This window comes from Aspergillus ambiguus (genome assembly GCF_047715705.1).
Source record: "Aspergillus ambiguus strain CBS 117.58 unplaced genomic scaffold BDV59scaffold_6, whole genome shotgun sequence".
In the NCBI taxonomy this organism is placed as follows: domain Eukaryota; kingdom Fungi; phylum Ascomycota; class Eurotiomycetes; order Eurotiales; family Aspergillaceae; genus Aspergillus; species Aspergillus ambiguus.
Window position 1 is genome coordinate 73,077 of NW_027395519.1, and position 20,772 is coordinate 93,848.

The 20,772-nt window shown below is 52.5% G+C and overlaps 8 protein-coding genes and 2 non-coding genes across 10 annotated transcripts; 4 read left to right on the top strand and 6 right to left on the bottom strand.

Annotated features, from left to right (window-relative positions):
• Positions 1 to 82: 82 nt before the first annotated feature.
• Positions 83 to 2,846, top strand: BDV59DRAFT_172799 (nitrogen assimilation transcription factor NirA). Its single transcript, XM_073688775.1, has 3 exons — positions 83 to 612; positions 670 to 2,405; positions 2,466 to 2,846. Exons 1-3 carry the CDS (start codon positions 479 to 481, stop codon positions 2,645 to 2,647), a joined length of 2,052 nt encoding a protein of 683 aa, XP_073550364.1. The 5' UTR covers positions 83 to 478; the 3' UTR covers positions 2,648 to 2,846.
• Positions 2,847 to 2,936: 90 nt separating this feature from the next.
• BDV59DRAFT_t60 lies at positions 2,937 to 3,010 on the bottom strand. The gene has a single exon. It is a non-coding gene; the product is annotated as a tRNA-Val (tRNA).
• Positions 3,011 to 3,173: 163 nt separating this feature from the next.
• BDV59DRAFT_172800 (uncharacterized protein) lies at positions 3,174 to 4,723 on the top strand. Its single transcript, XM_073688776.1, has 2 exons — positions 3,174 to 4,387; positions 4,440 to 4,723. Exon 1 carries the CDS (start codon positions 3,838 to 3,840, stop codon positions 4,111 to 4,113), a length of 276 nt encoding a protein of 91 aa, XP_073550365.1. The 5' UTR covers positions 3,174 to 3,837; the 3' UTR covers positions 4,114 to 4,387; positions 4,440 to 4,723.
• Positions 4,724 to 4,940: 217 nt separating this feature from the next.
• On the top strand, positions 4,941 to 5,014 carry BDV59DRAFT_t58. The gene has a single exon. It is a non-coding gene; the product is annotated as a tRNA-Val (tRNA).
• Positions 5,015 to 5,217: 203 nt separating this feature from the next.
• On the top strand, positions 5,218 to 6,699 carry BDV59DRAFT_191555 (WD repeat protein; the record flags this gene model as incomplete). The annotated part of the gene is made up of 2 exons (XM_073691916.1): positions 5,218 to 5,453; positions 5,505 to 6,699. The coding sequence occupies 2 exons, from the start codon at positions 5,218 to 5,220 to the stop codon at positions 6,697 to 6,699; spliced, it is 1,431 nt and encodes a 476-aa protein (XP_073550366.1).
• A 94-nt stretch (positions 6,700 to 6,793) lies between these two features.
• On the bottom strand, positions 6,794 to 7,177 carry BDV59DRAFT_199604 (uncharacterized protein; the record flags this gene model as incomplete). The annotated part of the gene is made up of 1 exon (XM_073693392.1): positions 6,794 to 7,177. The coding sequence occupies one exon, from the start codon at positions 7,175 to 7,177 to the stop codon at positions 6,794 to 6,796; it is 384 nt and encodes a 127-aa protein (XP_073550367.1).
• Positions 7,178 to 7,948: 771 nt separating this feature from the next.
• CweA (putative GPI anchored protein) lies at positions 7,949 to 10,111 on the bottom strand. The gene has a single exon (XM_073687185.1). It carries the CDS (start codon positions 9,852 to 9,854, stop codon positions 8,037 to 8,039), a length of 1,818 nt encoding a protein of 605 aa, XP_073550368.1. The 5' UTR covers positions 9,855 to 10,111; the 3' UTR covers positions 7,949 to 8,036.
• Positions 10,112 to 10,921: 810 nt separating this feature from the next.
• On the bottom strand, positions 10,922 to 12,006 carry BDV59DRAFT_172812 (uncharacterized protein). Its single transcript, XM_073688777.1, has one exon. The coding sequence runs from the start codon at positions 11,735 to 11,737 to the stop codon at positions 11,228 to 11,230; it is 510 nt and encodes a 169-aa protein (XP_073550369.1). The 5' UTR covers positions 11,738 to 12,006; the 3' UTR covers positions 10,922 to 11,227.
• A 1,836-nt stretch (positions 12,007 to 13,842) lies between these two features.
• BDV59DRAFT_191556 (uncharacterized protein) lies at positions 13,843 to 16,237 on the bottom strand (the record flags this gene model as incomplete). Its single annotated transcript, XM_073691917.1, has 8 exons — positions 13,843 to 14,089; positions 14,142 to 14,200; positions 14,259 to 14,341; positions 14,403 to 14,810; positions 14,860 to 14,979; positions 15,030 to 15,288; positions 15,350 to 16,132; positions 16,190 to 16,237. 8 exons carry the CDS (start codon positions 16,235 to 16,237, stop codon positions 13,843 to 13,845), a joined length of 2,007 nt encoding a protein of 668 aa, XP_073550370.1.
• Positions 16,238 to 16,885: 648 nt separating this feature from the next.
• On the bottom strand, positions 16,886 to 18,982 carry BDV59DRAFT_191557 (general substrate transporter; the record flags this gene model as incomplete). The annotated part of the gene is made up of 11 exons (XM_073691918.1): positions 16,886 to 17,169; positions 17,347 to 17,519; positions 17,574 to 17,695; positions 17,740 to 18,006; positions 18,053 to 18,171; positions 18,220 to 18,274; positions 18,337 to 18,383; positions 18,440 to 18,629; positions 18,677 to 18,695; positions 18,742 to 18,861; positions 18,915 to 18,982. The coding sequence occupies 11 exons, from the start codon at positions 18,980 to 18,982 to the stop codon at positions 16,886 to 16,888; spliced, it is 1,464 nt and encodes a 487-aa protein (XP_073550371.1).
• Between the last annotated feature and the right edge of the window lie 1,790 nt (positions 18,983 to 20,772).

The window sequence follows — 20,772 nt, forward strand, 5'->3', positions numbered from 1 at the left end:
CCCGCTGCTTGTCTGCACGCTAGTGACCGAAGGAGTCACTCGGCGCTTACAGGGTCTCGTCGGCGCTTCCACGCACTTTCGACGAGTCTCGCCATGTCTAGCGGAAGGTGACCGATTGCTGTTGTGTCCGCTGTTTTGCTAGTCGACTACCCCTCACTAGGCGTCTGCTTCAGCAGGAGACGACATTCTGCACGAGCTGATTTGGCCGTAGTCTGCCGATCTCTTCATCTGTTGGCATTGAGGGGCTGCTGATACAGACAGCCGTGAGGACTTCGTCCGAGGGTCAATTCAGAGCCTTTTGACTTGGATGTAGGGCGTACTATGGATGGATGAAGTGGACTACATGCAGATTTATCTGCTGTATCGTGATGGGCGGAAAGTCATGCCCCGCTTTGTCTTCCGACGGACGTTCATCCTCCGCTTTCTTCTCCTCGACTGGTTATGCTCTTACAATTGCCCTCGGCCATAGATCAGCTCCATGAAGCCTTCCAGTCAGTCCTGTCAGTTCTGTCGGGCACGGAAGATCAAATGCGACACTGCTAAGCCGACATGTGGATCCTGCCAGCGCCATCGTCGCCACTGCGTCTATCTCGTTAAACCTCCTCGGCAGAGGTATCGGAAGCCACCCTGCGTTATTGTAGATAGATGGAGCTAATGTATTTACTGCAGACCCTCGAAAGCTCTGATCAACGCTGCTCACGCAAAGCGACGGGCTGTGGAGAATGTCCTGGTTGCGTTGAAACAAGCCGACTCGGCTGCTCGCGATGAACTTCTCAGTTCCATCTCTTTCCAGGCAGATGGCTCACTCCAAATCCCCGAGGCTTTGGCACCTACTGAGTATGCCACTCGTGGCAGTGCATCGCAGGAGGATGTCGTCCCTCCATCCCCGATCCACAGAAACACCGACGAGCTCGAGTCGACCTCGGATGAAGAATACGATCCTACCACCTTCCTCTCACGCGATGAATGCGGAACCGTGGGCATATTCGGGCTCACTTCTGCACTGCATGCCCAGAGCCCAACCGACGAGGCCCAGTCCAGTCCCCGTACGAAAGCTGCACCAGACCGGTACCAGCTGATCGCTGAGGCAGCCCTGCAACGCCAGAAAGAACACGACCTGCGTAGTCTACCGTCCATAGCTGGCATTCCCACCGAGCTCGCCATGCATCTGCTCGACCTCCACTGGAATCGTCAGCATCACACGTTCCTGCTTACCTATCGCCCAGCATTCATGCGCGACCTCCTCCACGGCGGACCCTACTGCTCGGAGTTTCTGCTGAACGCCGTCTTCGCCTGCTCCAGCAAATTCTCCGAGCGTCTGGAAGTCCGCACCGACCCTCGCCGCCCCGAGACAGCGGGAAAGTCCTTCTTCGAGCGCTGCGACCAGATCATCACGGAACAATCCCTCCTCACCCGCTCCAGCATCCCGACTATCGCCGGCCTGATCATGCTGGGAAGCACATTCAATGCCTGGGGTCAGACCTCCAAGGGCTGGCTATACACCGGATTCGCCCTGCGCATGGTGTATGACCTGGGTCTCCACCTTGACTGTCAGGAGGTGGCCGGTAGCAGCGCTGAGGACATCGAGGTCCGTCGTCGTGTGTTCTGGGCGGCCTTCATCTGCGACAAGTTGCAGAGTCTGTACCTCGGGCGTCCCTTCACCATCCAGCTGCGCGATGCCCACGTCTCCCGCGACTTCATGGATACGTTCGAGGAGAACGAGCTGTGGACGCCGTACCTCGATCCGCAGCAGCCTCCCACGGATAGCCCCTTTGCCTTCCGTGCAACCCGCATCCACTCCGTCTCGGTCTTCCAGCAGCTCTGCTCGCTCTCCAAAATCATGACGAGCATCATCGACAAATTCTACATGGTTCGAGCAACTGGCACCAAGGCCCAGAAACACCTCGGTCTGATCGACCGTCGCCTCGCAACATGGCACCACAAGCTGCCGTCAGCGCTGCGCTTCGAGCCCTGGACCGAGGATCCCACCGCGCCCAGCCCGGCCACTGTCGCCGCACCGAACATCATCATCCTCCTGACAACGTACAACGCCCTCGTGATCCTCCTGCACCGTCCGTTCCTCGGCACGGGGCAGACAGCATCCGACTCGTGGGAGCGCTGTCTCACCGCTGCGCGTAACATCACCAGTCTGGCGCTCACGTATCGCTCGGCGTACTCGCTGCGGCGCGCAAACTACCTACTCAGCTATGCGGTGTACGTGGCATGTACGATCCACGCACGCAACCCGACGATCCGAGAAAGCACGCGGCGCAGGGAGACTTCGTCGCCGCTGACGGTGTGTCTGCGTTGTCTGGATGAGTTAGCCGTGCCGAACTGTGGGGTGTCCACTCCAGCGAGGATTATTCGACGGCTGATGGAGGCGAATGGGATGGCTGTCGAGAGTGGTAAGTTCGCCTTTTTTTTTTTTTCTCTCTTCGCCCGTTGACGGTTTGCTGATGGGTTAGGACATGATGCTGGCGTTCAAGATCCGTTTCCGGCGGACGTTAATTTGGATTTTCAGGTCCCTCCGGCGATGGACTTTGGTTTTGGACATGATATGGAGATGTTGCATGGTTTCAACCCAGAGGTAGATCTGCTGTTTGGGTTTATGGATGGATCAGAATTGGATATGGGCGGGATGGTTTAGTCGAGCTACTTGGGGCTTAACTTAGGGAGATTGGAGTTGTGGGATATATTCCGTGCAGTCAGGAACATGCATGTTTCAGTGACACTAAATATGCATCTTTGGTATCTGATATAGCATGTTGTTGACCTACAGAGATATATTGTAGGGCTCCGTTGAGTCTCCTAACACGGGAAGTCGCTTGAAAATTATAGTGTCCAGAAGGGCAGCAACATGGCTTCACTGGATTAAACCAATGTCCGTAACGAAGTTGTTAAAAAAATATGTATGTTGAAAGTCAAAAAGGTATGAATGACCAGTGCCGGGCTCGATCCGGCGACCTCATCGGTGTTAACGATGCGTGATAACCAACTACACCAACCGGCCAGTTCTTGAAACAACCATCAGTATTTCACATTATAAACATAGCAAAAATTTACTGACAGCTAGGTAATATGTCTACGGAGGTAGGCGACAAGGTATCACGTGACATGGATCCGTCTGAATTTAGTTTACATTCACCACTTCCTTCACTACTCACCTCCACCTACGTCTTTAAGGTCGTCCCTGCCACGAAAGATACAAAAGCGAGGTCTGGTTTATAGTCTAGGCGAACTCGGAGCCGCACCGAGGTCCGATTCACTATATTCACACGGAGTTTGCCTCTGGAACTTGCCATTATTCAGGATGAGTCATTCAGGCCTCTATAAAAAGGGCTTTAAGCCATGGGGGATTCCTCTCTTTCTTCTTCTTCCCTTCCCATAGCTAGGTGTCCTTGTCAAGGTACCAGAATCAATCATTTTCTTTCTGAAAAGACAATAACATTTTATAGGGCTAATCCTACCCCTTCCTAGTTGTCAGATACGATTTGCCAAAAGCATTTTCGGATTTTACCATGCAAATATATATAAATATAAATATATATACATTTATGGAGAGATATTGGGGTAGAGAGACCGGTGAATCTACTCTTACACCCAAGTGGTGAAATTGGTGCGTTTGTTGCCTGTCATCTCCACAACCCTACGTCCTACGTGAAAGACCCGTACTGTCAAGAGACAGAGAACATCTCGAATCCCACAATACAGCAGATAAACCAAGCCGGATTATCATCAAAAAACTGTTTCATCTTCGACCAAATCTGCCGACGTGTTAGAATAGAGGGTGTGCTGCTATTCTACAACGAAAAGATATATGGAATCCATAAGGATTTTATGCTCTCGCTGAGGGAAAATATGGGAGCCAAGATTAAGATCTGCTGGGAACGACACGTGCAGGAAAGAATGAAGAAGCTCGTTAAGCTTATCCCTTTGAGACTTTGGGGTCACTTCCAAGACGTAGAACTCCACCTGGAGCTGGAGGCCAAGAAGCTCAAGAGATTCGTTATACTTGTGGCACATCCGCAGTTTTTCTTTTATCATGGATCCTTTACGGAAAGTGGCATCCGTTTTAGAGGCACGTCAGCAAAAAAAAGCAAGACCTTTTGCTAGCTGTTGCTGCTCGCCTAGGCAGTATTGCAAATGTCGATAATTTATATGAGGCCATACATCGTCCTGCACTCTATGGACAATGCGGCAAGGAGCATAGGGAGGTAGCAGCCGGTTAGAAGGTGACGCCCAACTGTCAGCTGAAAGCTGCATCTTCGCAGAATACCAAGAGTTAGAGCTGGCAACGAATAGGCGAGAAAGGGCAGTTAGTGATGGGACCATACCTCAAGTTTCCTTTTCGCAACTGATACTGATATGGGGTCCCACAGAAAAAGAGGCATGTGCCTGGCTAAGAATATATGTCCATTCCGGTACTAATTTTCATGCAGGACTACGAAGATCTCACCTGATCCGACATATGATTTTGATTCTTCTCGAAGTTGCAGGCGCCAAGTGCTTGTAGGAAGCGCTATAATACGAAGTATTTCTCAGTTCCAACTTCCGTCAGAACTTCCATCCGATTGGGATAATGTTTCGGAGTGGCATGAAATCCCTTATCCACTAATTAGATGGATCAACAGCAAGGTGGGCTTCAAATCGATCAGAAGCCAATTTCGCCCAAACAAGAGTTTTTGACAGCCTTCTACATTTTATCGCCAAGCAACTATAGCCCGTGCGAGGAGACTTACGAATGTTGTGGTCAAGTTGGCAATCTGACACATCTCTAGAGTACAGAAACAAAGGCATGAGAGTGTCAGAGATCTGATTATCCCTGGTGTGAGACCTTACGATAAGGAAGGAGGGAGTGACTAAAGGACTAAGATACAAAGACCTACCTAGTTACCATATCTCACTATTATGATAATAGTAAAAACAGCCTTTCACCTATTGGCCGGTTGGTGTAGTTGGTTATCACGCATCGTTAACACCGATGAGGTCGCCGGATCGAGCCCGGCACTGGTCATTTCTTTTTGGCACCAAATATGGTTACTATGCTCTTTGAATACTCTTGAGCATATTGTATCTGTTTTGATGCTGTATGTAAGATTGATATACATCTGCAGGGCGTGCGCTAGTCCGTGTTGGGCGGTCACCTGAGCTCTCGCATTCGTCGATCTTCAACAACTTCAGTCCAACTTCATCTCCTCTCCCTCCACCTTCAAATGAATGAATTCGTATCTCCTCAACCGGACTCTCGGGTCCATCTCCTCGCACTCCTTTCACAATGCTCAAACCACCCGTCTGGTCCATAACTTGGAGCCGGCACCCGGCATTCGCTTCTCTAGCCTCAAGGGTGAAGGACTACATGATGGCGATGATGCGGACCTCCCCGCCCACGATGAGGTCCTGGCCCATAAATCTGGCGTGAATGTGCTCGCAATTGACCAGCATGAAGGGAGATTGTGAGTCCAGCCTTGGAGCTGCCGATCTTACACCACTAACCCGCCGACTAGCATGGTCTCTGGAGGCGCAGACCCGTCCATCCATCTCTGGGACCTCGAATCGCGAACCTCCGAACTAGACCACATCCACCGGTCTGTGGCATCTGTCAACAAGTCATCCCATGTCGATGCCCATACGCATGCCATCACTTCCATCTCCATCTACCCCTTCGACCCCACCCCGTCGACCATCCTGACGACATCCCATGATGGCTCCCTCAAGCTTTCCGTGCTCGCCCCCGACACCATCACCCCAGTACACACCTTCCAGCTGGACTGCACTCCCTACACGCACGCCTTCTCTTCCCACCCGGCGTCTCCCCTCCTGATCGCCGTCGGCACCTCCGAAAAGCCCGTCCGCCTGCTCGACCTCCGATCCGGCCTATCCACCCACGGCCTCCCCGGCCACACCTCCTCCGTGCTCTCCGTATCCTGGGCCCCTCACCAACCGCACATCCTCGCCTCCGCCTCAACCGACAACCGCGTCATCCTCTTCGACATCCGGCGCGGCGGCCACAACTCCGCCATCGCCGCCCTCGACATGGACGACGCCGTGGGGTTGATCCCTCCGCGCACCGCCCCCCAAAACTACACCAGCCGTCCGGCCTACTCTCCCACCGCCCGCGCCCACAATGGCGCCGTCACCGGCGTCCGCTGGAGCACAACAGGCACCCACCTCGTGACGGCGGGCCAAGACGCGCGGATCCGTGTCTGGGACGCCTCGACCGGCGCAAACACGCTGGTGCACTTCGGGCCCCGCATCCGCAACAGCGTCTCGTCGCACCGCGCTGAGCGCGCGCCGCTCCTTCTCCCGCGCGGCGTCATGGCACCGGGCCACGACACCTTCCTATGGCCCAACTTCAACGAGCGCGACGACCGCGGTGAGATCTTCATGTGCGAGCTGCGCGACGGTGCCGTCGTCAAGCGCCTCAAGGTCCCCGGCCTCATTGTCGGGCGCCCCAGCAACTTCCGGGGGCGGTCCAGTGCGCTGAGCGCCGCGCGGATCAACGCGCTGGCCTGGCGGGGTAATGGTGCCTCCGGCGAAGGGCTCGAAATGTTCTCCGCCCATGGTGATGGCACGGTGCGCGCGTGGGTGTCTCGCGATCCGGAAGGGGAGCCAGATGAGGCCGAGGAGGCCGAGTTGGCGGATCGGAAGCGAAAGCGTGATGTTCTCGAGGAGATCTACCAGGGATTTATGCGGGACTAAAACGAAGACTGCGTTCTGCATTCTTCTGCATTACAATGAATTGCACTATAGTACATCAATGCTTTTAAAGACTTGTCTTGTGGATGAGACGAAATTACTCCCCCGCAAACCGGTCATACTCGCTGCGATTCAGATTCGCATGCTTCAAGTCGCGCACGTTTCCCTTGGCCCCGGGCCAGTTCGCCCCGATTTCCGTGCGCTTCGTCTCGCCCTGGGCCGGGAAGGTGTTTCCGGTGCCGGTGACGACCTCGCCAGAGGGGCCCATGTCGCGGGTGCTGCGTGGCATGTCGGTAGCGTTGTCGGCCGCAAAGGCAGCGGAGGGCTGCGAGACGCCCTCGTAGTCGAAGTGTTGGTTCTCGGCGCGCTGGTCTGGTCGCGGCACGGAGGGGATGATGTTTTGGATGCCAGCGTCATTGGGGATGGAGGTGCCCTCGGGGGCCATGTCGGAGAGGGAACCGCCCTGGTGGGAGTCGGACATTTTGATTATTTGATGTGGTGAGGTCTGTGATAGGGTTCGAGGAGATGAAAATGCTAGATGAAGAAATAGGCATGCGTACATTGGCCATACAGACCGTATATATACACCATGTACGGAGTATGGGCTGATGTCACCGGCCGCTGGGCGGATGATGGGGCTATGATATCAGAACCGAGACGGATTCCGCCGACAGGGAACCTCTTTGCTATTACGTATTGGGACCAAAGTATATACTATGTTTTCTCCAGTTTTATGCTGTAGTATGATGTATTCTTGGTTCCAGCGTTGCCACGACTGGGCCGAGGCGATATCAGAGTTTACCTGACCGAACTAGAACAGCAACGTTCTCTAGCGTCGAGGATATAGGAAAGTAAATCAATATGGGGATTTTAGTCTCACTAGTCCACAATGCACATATACTGTTAATGAATTCCCAAGTTTGTAGTCTCGTACCCCGACGCTACTCACACCCAGGATTTTACGGCTGAGATCGGTTCAGAAGACTTGTTTTAATACTGGGAATAGGCTCAGGCGTGACCATGCGCTGCACATAACCTACAGACGAATGCAAAGCAATGATTTCTAATGGATACAGAGGCAGCACCTGCTGCACATGAGAGAACGGAAACTACCTCGATGCTGTGGAACAATCCCGGGTGCAAGACGAACTCAAATAGTAAGTGAAACCAGGAAATCTACCTATATAAAAGACTGAATTCACTGCTATCACTATGAAGGGGACAAATTAGGGGACCAAACACATTGAAAAGAAGTTGTGCAGAAAACAAGACCAATTTAACGGTGCGTGGCATAAACAGGATCGTTAGACGAGAACTGCACCATATGTTCCACCACGTTCTTAATACACGAAGGCGAGGAGGGCCACGACACCACAGAAGAGAGAAACAAGGCCAGTGTGAGGAGTTACATGGCCCGCAGCACCGTCGAAGACCGCACCGGCATGACTCGAGGGGGTAGGGGTGGCACCATGGCGGACCGCGTCCACAGAGGTGGGGACACTCGCAGAGCTGGAAGCCGGGGTCGAAGACGGAACGTGGGAGCTGGACGGGGTTGCGGTGCTCGACACAGGAGAAGACGATGGCTCAGGCACGTAGACAGGGATCTTGTGGTACTTCGACGTGACAACCGCTGTAGACGTCGCCGGCACGTGCTCCAGGACCGCCGAACTGCTGGGGGAGGGCGTGGTAGGGCTACTGGGATCAGTAGGCTTGGCAACGGAGCTGCTGCTGGCAGCGGGAGTGCTTTCAGTGCCCATAGGGACCATCGACACGGGCTGCGATGGGGTAGCGACAGAGCTGCTGCTCGTCTGACGGTAAACAGTCTGGGTCACGGTGCGAACCTTTTCGACGGTCTGGGTAGCGCAGGCAGCGTCCTGCGAGTTCGGGGCGTGAGAGCTTTGAGCAGGGGTGCTGGCGGGAGTGCTAGCGGCGGCACTGCTGGACTCTTCGCTCTCCGGGGCCGGGTCACTGGGACGGAAGGCACGCTTCAGGCCAGCCTTGCCCATGAGGTTACCTGAAATACCCTGGTGGTTGCCCCAGCCGTTGGTGATGTCGGTCCCATGCTCCTGGTCGTTGCTGTAGCCGAAATCGTTACCATGGTCATCACCCTCGTTTCCGGTCTCGATCCCAACAGGGCTGTGTGGGATCACATCGTCGAAAGGATCTTCGAAAGAATCGTGGCTGAAATGGCGCTTAGCAACGACTGGCACGCCGCCAAGCTTGGCCGCGGCATTGGCGGAGAGACCCTGGTGGTTTTGGGCAGCGTTGGTGATCCCGGTCTTGTGAGACTGGTCGAAGGACGCATCAAACGCATTGCCACTGTCGTGAGCTTCGTTCCCGGTCTCGAGGCCGGGCCCGAATGGGTTGTGGCGCTTGAAGAATCCAGCATGGGCTCCCAGATTGGCCGAGGCCGACTGGTCGTTCTCCCAGTCGTTGGTGATATCAGTATCCAGGCCCTGGTTATTGTTGTAGCCCGCCGCGTTACCAACGTCAGCACCCTCGTTGCCACTCTCGATACCGGTACGCTTGAGCAGGCCGGCGTCAGCAAGAGCGTTGGCAGAGATGCCCTGGTCATTCCTCCATCCATTCGTCACGTCCGTGTCCAAGCCCTGGTTTCCGTCATAACCCAGATCATTGCCATCGTCAGAAGCCTCGTTGCCAGCACCAAGGTTGGGTCCGTAGTGTCGCTTCGCAAACCCGGCTCCGACAGCACCATTGACCGAGGCCGACTGATGATTCTGCCAGATGTTCTTGATGTCGGTGTTCAGATTCTGACTGCCTTGGCGCTTGCGGAGACCCGCGTCAAACCCTGCGTTCAACGACGCACGTTGGTCATTTTCAGCGTCGTTTGTAACGTCATGCCTCCCTCCTTGGTTAGCACTATTGCCATAGCTGTTGCCAACATCAGCGCCTTCGTTTCCGGTTTCAAGGCCAACTGGTGAGTGGCGACGGACGGGCCATCCGGCTTTTGCCCCCACGTTCCAGCTCCCGTGCTGGTGGTTCTGGGCGATGTTGTCGACCTTTGTGTCGTGGTTTTGGTCAAAACCGATGCCCGCAGCACTGCCAACATCCGTGCCTTCATTGCCAGCACCGAGATTCTGGGCCCTGGCCACAGCGGCCAGCACTGCCAGGGGAATACCAGTCTGCAGTCCCTTCATCGTGTGCGTTTCTGTTCTTTCGAGGCTCCTAACAATTGGATGTAATGAATGACTCTGTTGCGGCTGGGCAAACTGGGATTAAGCAAATGCTAATGAATGAAGGAAGACTGCCACAACTGAAGGTCCAAGAGTCGACGTTCATGAACTCCGGCTGACCATCAGCCTTTTATCGTGAATTCCTCGTCACCCTCCAACGCCTAGATTGACGAATCTTGCGTCGGCGGCAAGTAAACAAATACCGCGCGAACTCTCGTTATGTCCCGGAGAATGCAACGTGGAATGGATCTGACCTGCTTGTTTGCCATGGTCCCTTTTGCTCCTGAACTAGCTAGTGCGCGAGGCCCCGAGAGAGTAATGTTGTTACATTCCTGGACCTTCGATCCAACCCAGACTCTAGGGGGTTGGTATGGGAATCATCACCAGATAGGGATCATGCTCTCCCTATGTCATAATTAGCAACCCGATCAAGCTGGCACGGTGCCAAGGCATCGCGATAGCGTAAGCGGTTCATCCATTCACACTGCAGCCCCTTGTTTCTCCCGTGTCCTCCCTGTGGTCATGGTCCGAGGCTGGCAGGTCAGCCGCTCCCGACAATGAAAGAGTCGCGTTTCTATCGGGCACCTGCCCTTGTTATGAAGGGCCCGTGTCGTATTTCCTTTCCTCCGCCATGTCTCGATATGTAGAAGGTAAGGCGTACGTGCACAACGGTTCACACGTGGGCCGTCTGCGCCGGGCAAGGCTTTCCCCCGGTCCGCAGGGATGGTCGATTTACTAGGGGCAGGCATTCACAATACGGTTAAACAGGTCTGGAAGTCACGGCATAATTCTCTTGCATTGCTATATTCATAAAGGTGGTGTGTGTCGGCAAAGAATGTATCCCGTCATCGACATTCACCCCTCATCGCCCTCACTGAAGAGGACCCAACGAGAGACAAACTTCCTATCAAGGATAAAAATTACTCTCCAGAACCGAACGATCCGTAGACCGAAGGCAACACACCGCCGTGGGAGAGAAACTGGACGGTGGTCGTGGCAGGTTCCGTTAAAGCTTTTCGATGTGGAAGAAGAAAAGAAGAAAAAAAGACGAAAGGAAAACGATCGGCGCCGATATTTATTGTGCTGCCCATTTCGGTAGTGCGTCATGTGATCGGCCCGATATTTGTCCGTCAGGCTTTCAGCCTCAGGCATCAATATGCCCTAACATCCCAAGCCTCAATCTGGCCAGATCCGGCAGATGTATACCTAGGTATCTCTGTACAGTTGTCCCATTGCTGCTGTGTTCCCATCATATACATGAATTTCTCCCTGATCCGTCTTGTCATAGAAATCCTCCCCACCCCGCATCCATAGCTGTCAACACACCAACTCCTCCCTCATCCAATATCACTCTGCTGATGATCGGATCGCCATACGCCACCCCCGACGGCCGCCGTAATTCCCAATGCAATAGCCACCATCGTCCCCAGCGTGACAATGGCAATGATGGCCTTGATTATTATGCGCTGTCCACGGGGCATCGTGCGCATGCAGTCGCAGTGTCGCTTCTTTTCCACCCACAGCTTCGACTCCCGCCGGTTGCCACTATCGTCGGATGATTGCCTCTCCAAGTCCTCGAGGAGATCCCCTCCGGAGCTATTCACTTCTTTGGCATTGATCGTCAGCCGTTCGGTGCGCAGCGTCGGGGTGGCATGGCGGTAGAAAGGGGAGTAAGGTTTGGCTCCCACGGTAGGATCGTAGTTTTCCCGCGGCGAGATGGGCGAAGATGCATTCGAGAAGGTCGTTTCGGCAATGGAGAAGAAGCTCGTCGATGCTGTTGTCGGCCGTTTCTGCTCCGTTGGGGCCGGTCGCATGCCCGTTATTGTTGGGGTGCTGGATGTGTCCATAATGTTGTGTATACAGGGCGAGGAGCAGGACGCCCGTTCCAAAGTGGTCAATTCGGCGCCCTGGATGGGTCGATAAGATGTATACCCCGTACTCTAGGTAGTGGTAACGATATAAATAGAGAGGTCGGTTTGCGGTTGGGGAAGGGAAGTTGTAGGTAGTGGCAATGGTGGCTTCCTTGGGGTCGCCCGGGCGCTAGCAGGGACAACACGCGGTGTAATATACACACTAGTCGCAGAAGTCGCCTCTCGTCTATGTGGACTAAAAAAATCTCAGCCGTGAAGTTTGATATGATCCCGGCGTGCAGTAGTTAACGCATCCAATCAGTTGACTCCTCAATAGGGGCTGGTGCATTCCACAGTCGTTTTCGTCACGATGTGATAGATCTGATCGTTTGTTTTCGACCAATCGCCCCTTGGATCTCGATTATTCCGGAAATGATCGCCTTGTCTCAGATTGGGGGTTTGTTTGACAGCTGGATTCTGTGACTTGATTCTATGTTGATGTTTCTCGAAGGCACATCACGACGGCCTCGTCTATGGTCTCAAACCTGTATGTGGCACAGGTATGTGAATAACATATTAGATTTGGAACCGAGAAGGCACTAGACATAATCCCCTTATGTGTAAAATGTAACAGAAAGCAGTTTGTTCCGTTGTGGCGGTTCACCTATGGGGATATATGGTGTCTACGATATATACATCCCATCTTGCTATCAACGTCATTTTTCCTGCTCACCACGATCAATCCTATCCAACATATTCCATATATATGTACTAGCAAAACAACACAAGCAACACTTCTAGTGCTGCTGATCAATAAAACACACCGTATCCCAAGCTAGAAGTGGACATCTCGAATGCAACAGCTCACATCTACACATCGCCGAAAACGGCATGTCAAAACAAGCCTTCATATCTCCACATCGCCACTCCGCCCCAAATATCATGTTCGACGAAGCAACATAGCACATTGAACGTCTGTTTCAATTAGACCCACCAGTTCGAAACATCCCCGCAGGACGTCTGAGAGGTTTCTGTCCGTAGTACGCCAACTTTATCTCTCCATAAACAGCACGCTATGATTCCCACCGGTATCTACTACTCTATCTCGGCACCACATGTAAAGCAGCTACGTAAGAACAAACCAGAGCGCTGCGGTCTCAACACCCCGACACAACAGCTCGGGCAACGCTTGCCGATGCTACTAACCCCGCCGACAGTACTATTCCCTACAACCAGCTGGAGGCAGACACCATACCAGAGATCCAAGTGGGTCACATTGCGAACGCCACGTAAGGGTTGAGGCAGTGCGTCCATCACATTACTACGTCGACCCCAGGACGAGAATGAAAGCATCACTGCCGGGCAAGAATGGAGGAGCACACGCGGAGTGCAGATAAATGCGCCCAGCACCGGTATGTTGTGTCCTGGGTGCCAATCCCAAACTATCCCTTGCGCCCCAGCCGCCTGGAAAGCCGTGGTTGTCGATCCCGCCAGGGGGAAGAATGTTCCGAGTCCCTGGAGTATGCGGATGTCTAGGCGTTGCTTGGTCTTCAACTCTCGCCCTTCATTCTTTACTCTTCTTGGGGGTATGCCTCCTCGAAAGGGATATTGTACCTCGTGCTTTTTGGTGGTGCTACCATCTAGGGTTGTCAACCATGACTCGGTACATAGCCGTGCCTTGCTATCTTGTATTATGTTTTTTCCAAGGGGTAGTTGTTGGCTGGACGACTCCGATCAGGAGTCGGTGCCAGCAATTGAGCCACGCTCAGTCCCTCGCCCTAAGTGTTATGTAGCCGGTCGCTGCTAAGCTGAGATAAGCTAAGCTAGTGAGTTAGTTAACTAAACAAGCCCAATTAGTTAATACCTAGTATCTATTGAAGCCGTAGCGGAACGGTGCCCGGTCGTCTGGTCAATAGCACACTTCAATATGTTGGAATTATAAGACTCCAAACTTGTAGTACGCAAGTAACATTGTATATTTGCATCGGGAGGCCTTATAACCACTATCAACCTATGTAATAATCTCGGGGATATCATCATCATCAATGCATGAACACTCGAGAAATATATATATCACAACTGCGTACAGATCACGCTGTTGGTCACCGACTCCCTGAGTAACTCCTAGGCGTTTGTAAATTCACATCCATCTCCATCCTCTCGTCTATATCATTCACTTCGTCATCGTCGCCCCAGAACTCCTTCAGATCTTCTACACGCCATGCCGTAGCCCAGCCGGTCTCGCGCTCTATCCGCGTTAGCGTCTCGACGATGGCGGCATGCTCTGAGTGGTGCGACATAATTTTGCCTGCGAGCCAGAGCGGTTGCAGCGCGTTTGTCCAGCAGCCACTAATTAATAGTCAGCGAAGCCATGCTAATCAGAAAGAGAGGGTATGCCTACTGGTGGGCATTTGAAGCCGATATGGCGCAGATCTGTCGTGCATGCCAGAGAACTGATTTCTGAAACTTCGTCAACATACGCACAGCTCTTTAGAAGGATGTTGAGAAGTCAGCTTACCGGTCGTCTCGGCAGGGAGAGGGTTTTCGGTTTCCGCTGAAGCAGGAGTAATGCGCTGGCGTGATACAGCTGGTTCCCGGAGACTAGATATCGGGGGTCAGAACGCCCACCAAAAGTGCGAGGGATAGGAGGTAGGGTGCATACTCGCTGCTCCATTTCCATACAACACAGTCGGGAAGGGCCTTTCCCGTCCCCACTCGTTCGCTGATACAGTGAAGATGGGTTTCATCTGACTCGGGCGGTTGTCGTACCACTGTTCCACGCTGGCGAATAATCTCTTCCAGCGGTGGATGTACGTGTCACCGTCGCCCGGACTCCCGAGATAGGGCAGTCGGGACGGACCAGGAGAAGATGAGGGCGTGGTCGAAGACCCAAAGAGCACACCCAAGGTCTGTGCACAGAGATACACGGTGTAGTTCGCATACGTGTCGAAGGCGGATACATTGGACGCTAGGAAGAGCTGGGATGCTTCGGCGGGAGACATGCCCTGAGGGATCCAGTGGGGGATGGGGATGATGGTTTCTTCTTCGGAGATGAGGCCACCGCAGACATCTGTTGATATTAGCATTGTCCGCGATTTGGCGATGGGAAGGGGTTTTACCCATGCGGGCGAAGCACCAGAAAAGCGCTTGCTCTTCTTTCCCTGAGAATCCGTTGATCTCGGCTGCTTGGATAAGGTATGCGCATCCGTCGAGATGTCGACGCCATTCTTTGGGGTTGCCTGTATGGGAGAGTTAGAAATGGATGACGAGGCAGTTGAGGATAACGAACAGCTTAGCATTTCCAACACGCAGAGAATGACACACGATGCGATGACGGGCGTTGTCTTGCTCTCTAGTTCCGGCAGGAGAAGATGAATCGCCTCTTGGTATAAAGAGAGACTCTCTGACTGGGATTTCTCGTTCTGCTTGCGCTCGATTTGTCTCGCAGAAAGGGCGAGGATGGAGTATCGCAGATGAGGTGCGCACTTGGCCATCTGCGGGAACGTCGAGGCGAAGTGTCGATGGCTGTCGAACATGTCGAGCTGAGTCTGTCAGAACCGAATAGCATAGTCACAGGTGCCTTATGAGGCCACGGAAAGGGTTACGTACCCATAGGCAAATCTCATTAAGGTAATTCTGCCACAGCACATTTTCCCGATCAGGCGAGAGATCAAACCCTCGACTAGGTTGCCGACGGTGATGTCGACCCGTGTCTGGCCATTTTTGATCTACGGCAACGGCTCCAAACCCGGGGACTGACACAGGCGAACTGGTTCGACTAGGTATATCTGGACGAGCTGTCCAGAGCTGGCGATTCCGCAGCGCGGTATGCAGCGCCTCGTAGGCAGATCCGGGGACGAAGATATCGTCGGCGAAGCTGACCGGGTCCGAGAAGACACTGTGGTCAAACAGCGGCGACGTGATAGCAGGATAAGTCTCAGACCTTGGTGGACCGAAGGGCGCTGTATTTCCGGAGAGATTTCGTAGCGCCGTGAGCTCGCTTACAACGAACCCGTCGGGACTCGATTGCATGTATGGGTGGCCCGCGGGATCGTCGCGCGGATACTGATCCGGGGCTCTGTGGTTGGTAGGGCTATCTAGCCCTGCACTAGTGGGCGAAGGATGATGGCCAGCAGGTACAAATGATGCCTCCGTGGATAACGATGGGGAACGTCTATGCGAGGAGGGTTCTGCATGGTAGGGAGGATGACTGGGGATACTGTCTGGCAACGGAGAAGGGGAGGGCCTATCCAGATGGATCTCGTCTACCTGTGAAGGAGGTGCTGCTGTCCCTGATGTAGTTTCTTGGTCATGTTCGTGCTCATGCTGTTGCTGATCTTTGATTCCATTTCCCTCGTGCCTGCGGGGCGATGGAGGATGCACGTTCAAGATCTATTCGGGGCATTAGCGCGATGAATCAATCGACTAGCGGCCCTATTATAGACTCACTTTAAACCTACTCTGTCGGCGATTCCGACTGCTGACGGGCTGGTTCATCGACGGATGCTCCGGCTCGAGCACCTTGATATTGGCATCACGGAATGAACCTAGCATGCGCCATTGGCACTTCTCACCTCGCCGCTTGCATCCCGTACAAATCGGTTTTGCCTCATCGCCTGTGCCGAGGTAAGTACTGTACAGACCATGCGGTTACCAAGGCCCAGGGACAGGGACATACACTTCCGCCTGCGCCGACTGCAGTTGACACATCCCGTGCGGGTGCGTCTGCGGGGAGCCACACGCACGGGAGTATCAGTGGCGGCTTGCGGTTGTTGCACGATATCTGCCATCTAGAATGCAGTTCCTAAGCCATATCATCCCGCATGCTGAACTTCCAACGTGCGGCCATGAACGAGGGAGGGAATGACTACTATAATAGGAAGACTGTCGACTTTAGCGCCGGGGGCAAATATTACCCTTTACGGTACCGATAAGCGCCACTGACGATGTGGGGAGGATTCCTGGGGATTGACGGTAAAAACTCTTCCCAAGTGGAGGCTGGTGTGTCATCATGCCATAGTTACATAACTATAGTTTACAGCGGATAAACTAATAATCACAAAAGAAGGCCGAGGCCGCAAAAGAAAGTTCGTACATGAAAGTGCCCTCGAAGACAGGCTGCAAAGGCCATCGCAAGAAAAGGAGTTACTCCACATGCTGTACATCGCTCTCGGGATCTTTCTTGCCTTCGGCCACGCGTTCGGTCGGGTCGCCGGCAACACCCATCGAGGGATGCCAGTGCAGTTTTACCTTCTCCCCGGTGAATAGGAGGTCGACTTGTTCCAGGGTCAGATTGCGTGGCTCCGGGTAGAAGAAGTAGATGAGCGGCAAGAAGCAGAAGTTGAAGATGGCGAAGTAGATGTAGGTGCGGTAGCCGATGTTGTCAATGCTCACCGGGGTGATTTCGACAACAAGGAATGTGAAAATCCCTGGACAGATTGTTAGCAGGAATTCAATTTATAAAAATAATCATAAAGCAGGGTACATGCAGTTTGTGGCAGTAGCCAGGGCAGCAGAGTGGGTTCGGATCGCGAGAGGAGAATATTCGGCGGGCACTGTCCCTGTTAGCCAGACAAATTCCATAGATTCTCGCGATTTCAACTTACAGAGCCACGCAATAGCCAGAAGTCCCACACCGAAGAAGAAGTTGAACAAGAAGAGCATGACCGTTGCCACAATTCCAGAAGCATGGCTACCATCCCAAACAGTGCCAGCCAAGATCGCCATGCAACAGCACTGACCGGCAGCGGCGAAAAGCATCAATTTCCGACGACCGAGTCTGGAGGGTCTCAGCAAAAGGACTGAGGGACAACGATACTGTGGAGGTCCTTACCGGTCAATGGTCCAGATAGGAATAAAGGTCGAGACGAAGTAGGCCACGCCATTGAACCCAGCCATCAGCAACGCCAGGTTATGGGTCATACCAACGGATTTCTCGAAGATGACGGTGTTATACTGATTCCGTTAGAAAAATTTTCGAAGATTAATGCTTGACTTACGTAGGTAATGAGGTTCACTCCGGACATCTGCTGCATCATCTGGCCACCCATGCCCAGAAGCGTCCGGTGGAAGAACCGCTGGGGACCATTCGTGAACACTGCGCGGAAAGATCCCTCTTTAGAGGCGGCCTGTTCTTCAACAATGGCTTTGGTGATGTCTGTGATGTCGACGTTCACTACTGGATCGTTCTCCGATATCTGGTGAGCATTGGGCTGAATGGCCCAGAGGATATGGCGGGCTTCGTTGTGTCGATCGTGGGCGATGAGCTAGAAAAGTCAGCAAAAGAATTTGTAAGGCAGATAAGGTACGAACCCATCGAGGCGATTCGGGGAGCAAAATGACACCGATGAAAGTGATGATGGCAAAAAGAATCTGAAGAGCTAAGGGGAAGCGGAACTGTGCTTCGTTTTTCACGTAACTCATACCGTAGTCTAAATCGTTAGCATGTCGCTATGTCACAAAGGGAGAGTTACACTTACCAACCCAGTACGCTGTCATTACACCGAAAATATTAATGCATAGCTCAATAGCGAGCTGCAAGAATTAGTACTAAAGTTGGCAGACAACACAACACCATGGGAAGTTGAGTTACTCACTCCTTTGCCACGACTAGCAGCCTTGCTTAACTCCGAGTGCCACACAGCTATATAAAATTAGCAAGCCCGCCGCGTTCCAGATCAATCACAACTGAAGACTTACGAATGGTACTCGTGTTCAACCCGTTCCCAACGCCGGCCACAATGCGTCCCACGATCATATGGGGGATGGTATACGCGGTAGCCTGGAGAACAGCACCAATGCTGAGGATAACACAGCCTGCCATGATACACATTCGACGACCTAGCCGTTCACCTGCAAAGAGCGCCACAAGCGCACCCAGGAAACAACCCTGGAAGGTCAGGCTTGGGTAGTCTGGTATCGGGAAGTTCAACATACGATTTCATAGATAGCGACACTGGGATGCGTTAGTAGAAGTTAAATGATGACAGCACAGTACTCACACAGTTCCTTGCAATGAAGAACTTCCGTGTCCATCAGGCGTGGTATCAATTTCGGGAAAGGTTCGAGTGAAGGCATCCCCCGACAGAATGCCAGCCATAACACCTTGATCATAGCCAAAACTAGATCGTCTTAGCACAGCTAATACAAAACCAGGAACCAATAAAGAACTTACAGCAGAAAACCACTGCCAGCAGTGGCCGTAATTGCCCATGTTAGAGGTTTTCCCACGATAAGAGTCATGGCGCGTCCTATCCCTGATCATACACAGCCTCTATACGCAGGGTGAGGTATAGAACAACCCTATCCCATTCAGGGGCCCCGTATTCTTATATTCCCCAAGTATTGACGGAACGTCATCGCTGGGCGCCAACCTAGTTTTCGGCGGGACATCGGGATGGGTCCGCAATTTGGACTGACGACCCGGGGTTATTCAAATCCGGGAAAATAGCGCATGAAGAATTGGGGAACTCCGAGTTTATACGGTGTTAAAGACGCAAGTCCTTGCCGATTGGTCTCTTCCCCGGATTGCTATGGTTCTTTTATCTTCTGCGCTATAATCCCATCCAAGACAGCTCATCTAAGTTATTCTTCGCCGGAGGGATCGATCACAACAATTAAGACTGAAACCGAAGCTCCAGACTAAAGCCATACTGACTCAAGCATCTCCAGGTCTAAGCTAAGCCCGAAGTGTGGAGATCGGCAAAGGCTGGACGTACCTGAGATATAAACTTTCCTGAATGGGAAGACGTAGCCGCTTCCACGAGATGTCTCTCCACATGCTGATGCGGTGCCCCGGATGTTTGAAACCCTATATTACCGTAACAGGTGAAGAGAGTCGCGCCCAACCCCATACACCAGAACAGGTAATGTTAAGCCCAGAGACCGGGCCACTAAGTGGGCAGCAATGAGCGGAGAGATTACTGACTCGGGAAAAACGTATGACGGGCCGGTTTCCTAGTTGGGATGACTAACGGGGTTACCTATCTTGGAATATTCAAGCGCCGTTCAACTATCTTTCCAGGCCCATGCGAGAATTTGCTCAATCTATGAGTAGACTAATTGGGAGAATTCATGATACCGAAAAGAGCGATATAAAAAGCATGAAGAACAGCTATCTCTCCTGTAGATTTGCACATCCCTAATTATTCAAAATGCAACATTTTCCTGTTTCTTCTAATCTGAAAATCCGCTACATCATTGGCCATATGGTGCCGATATTTTTAACTCTTGAAGGTGCAAAGCCAGTCATACAGTGCTGCCGGGGTACAAAATTTGTGAGACCAAAGAAAAAGCAAACTTCTGATGCGTTTACTGTGCCTTTAAACCATGTTTTACGTGTGGCATCTATAAACTCTTGACAAGACTCATTCAACCCCCTCTTACGGATATCAATCCGGTATCTCTTCAAATAGTCGTCTTCCGTGCTCAATAGCTGCAATATTGGCAGAATTTCGCCTATCTTTTGTTATGCTAACTCTACTTGCCTTGGACTTATACTATAATCTCCGCGTCTCAGCACTGATCGGCTCTGAAAACTTGTAGGCATGCTTATGCTTGCATTGCGTGTGATGGCGTTGATGCCAGCCTTCGCAACCCTCATACTTTCTGGAGCCAGCGCTCTACTGACGACACTAGGAAACACTAATCCCCTCCCTACCAAATAACGAGGAGTCACTACTGGGGAGCTCTTGGGCGGGATGACACCTATATTTTCAATATGTATTGGCTCTTTTGGGCCCTACAAGCTATTAGGCCTGTGACTTATAGAGCCTCATGTTCAGAAGCGTGCTATACAGGTCATTATCAAGCTCTTTTACGCCACGCTTTTACCTCTCAATGTAATTAAGCTTAAGGTTCTCCACTCATGGATCCAGTAAGGTAGGTCGCCTGCTACGGTGTAGATAGCCGAAAACGATGTGTATGGAAATGTCTGCGGAGGTGAAGCCAGAAATTTCGTTGCCAACCTTCGGCTTGAAATATGGCAATGTTTAAGAGACTACCGCCTCCCCTGTGTATAATGAATACCTGTT

Bases quoted from the DNA above. Each gene is read 5' to 3' on its own strand.
- BDV59DRAFT_172799 (XM_073688775.1), top strand. From the start codon at position 479: ATGAAGCCTTCCAGTCAGTCCTGTCAGTTCTGTCGGGCACGGAAGATC. The intron at 613-669 runs GTATCGGAAGCC...TATTTACTGCAG, and splicing joins GTTAAACCTCCTCGGCAGAG to ACCCTCGAAAGCTCTGATCA. The intron at 2,406-2,465 runs GTAAGTTCGCCT...CTGATGGGTTAG, and splicing joins TGGGATGGCTGTCGAGAGTG to GACATGATGCTGGCGTTCAA.
- BDV59DRAFT_172800 (XM_073688776.1), top strand. From the start codon at position 3,838: ATGCTCTCGCTGAGGGAAAATATGGGAGCCAAGATTAAGATCTGCTGG.
- CweA (XM_073687185.1), bottom strand. From the start codon at position 9,854: ATGAAGGGACTGCAGACTGGTATTCCCCTGGCAGTGCTGGCCGCTGTG.
- BDV59DRAFT_172812 (XM_073688777.1), bottom strand. From the start codon at position 11,737: ATGGACACATCCAGCACCCCAACAATAACGGGCATGCGACCGGCCCCA.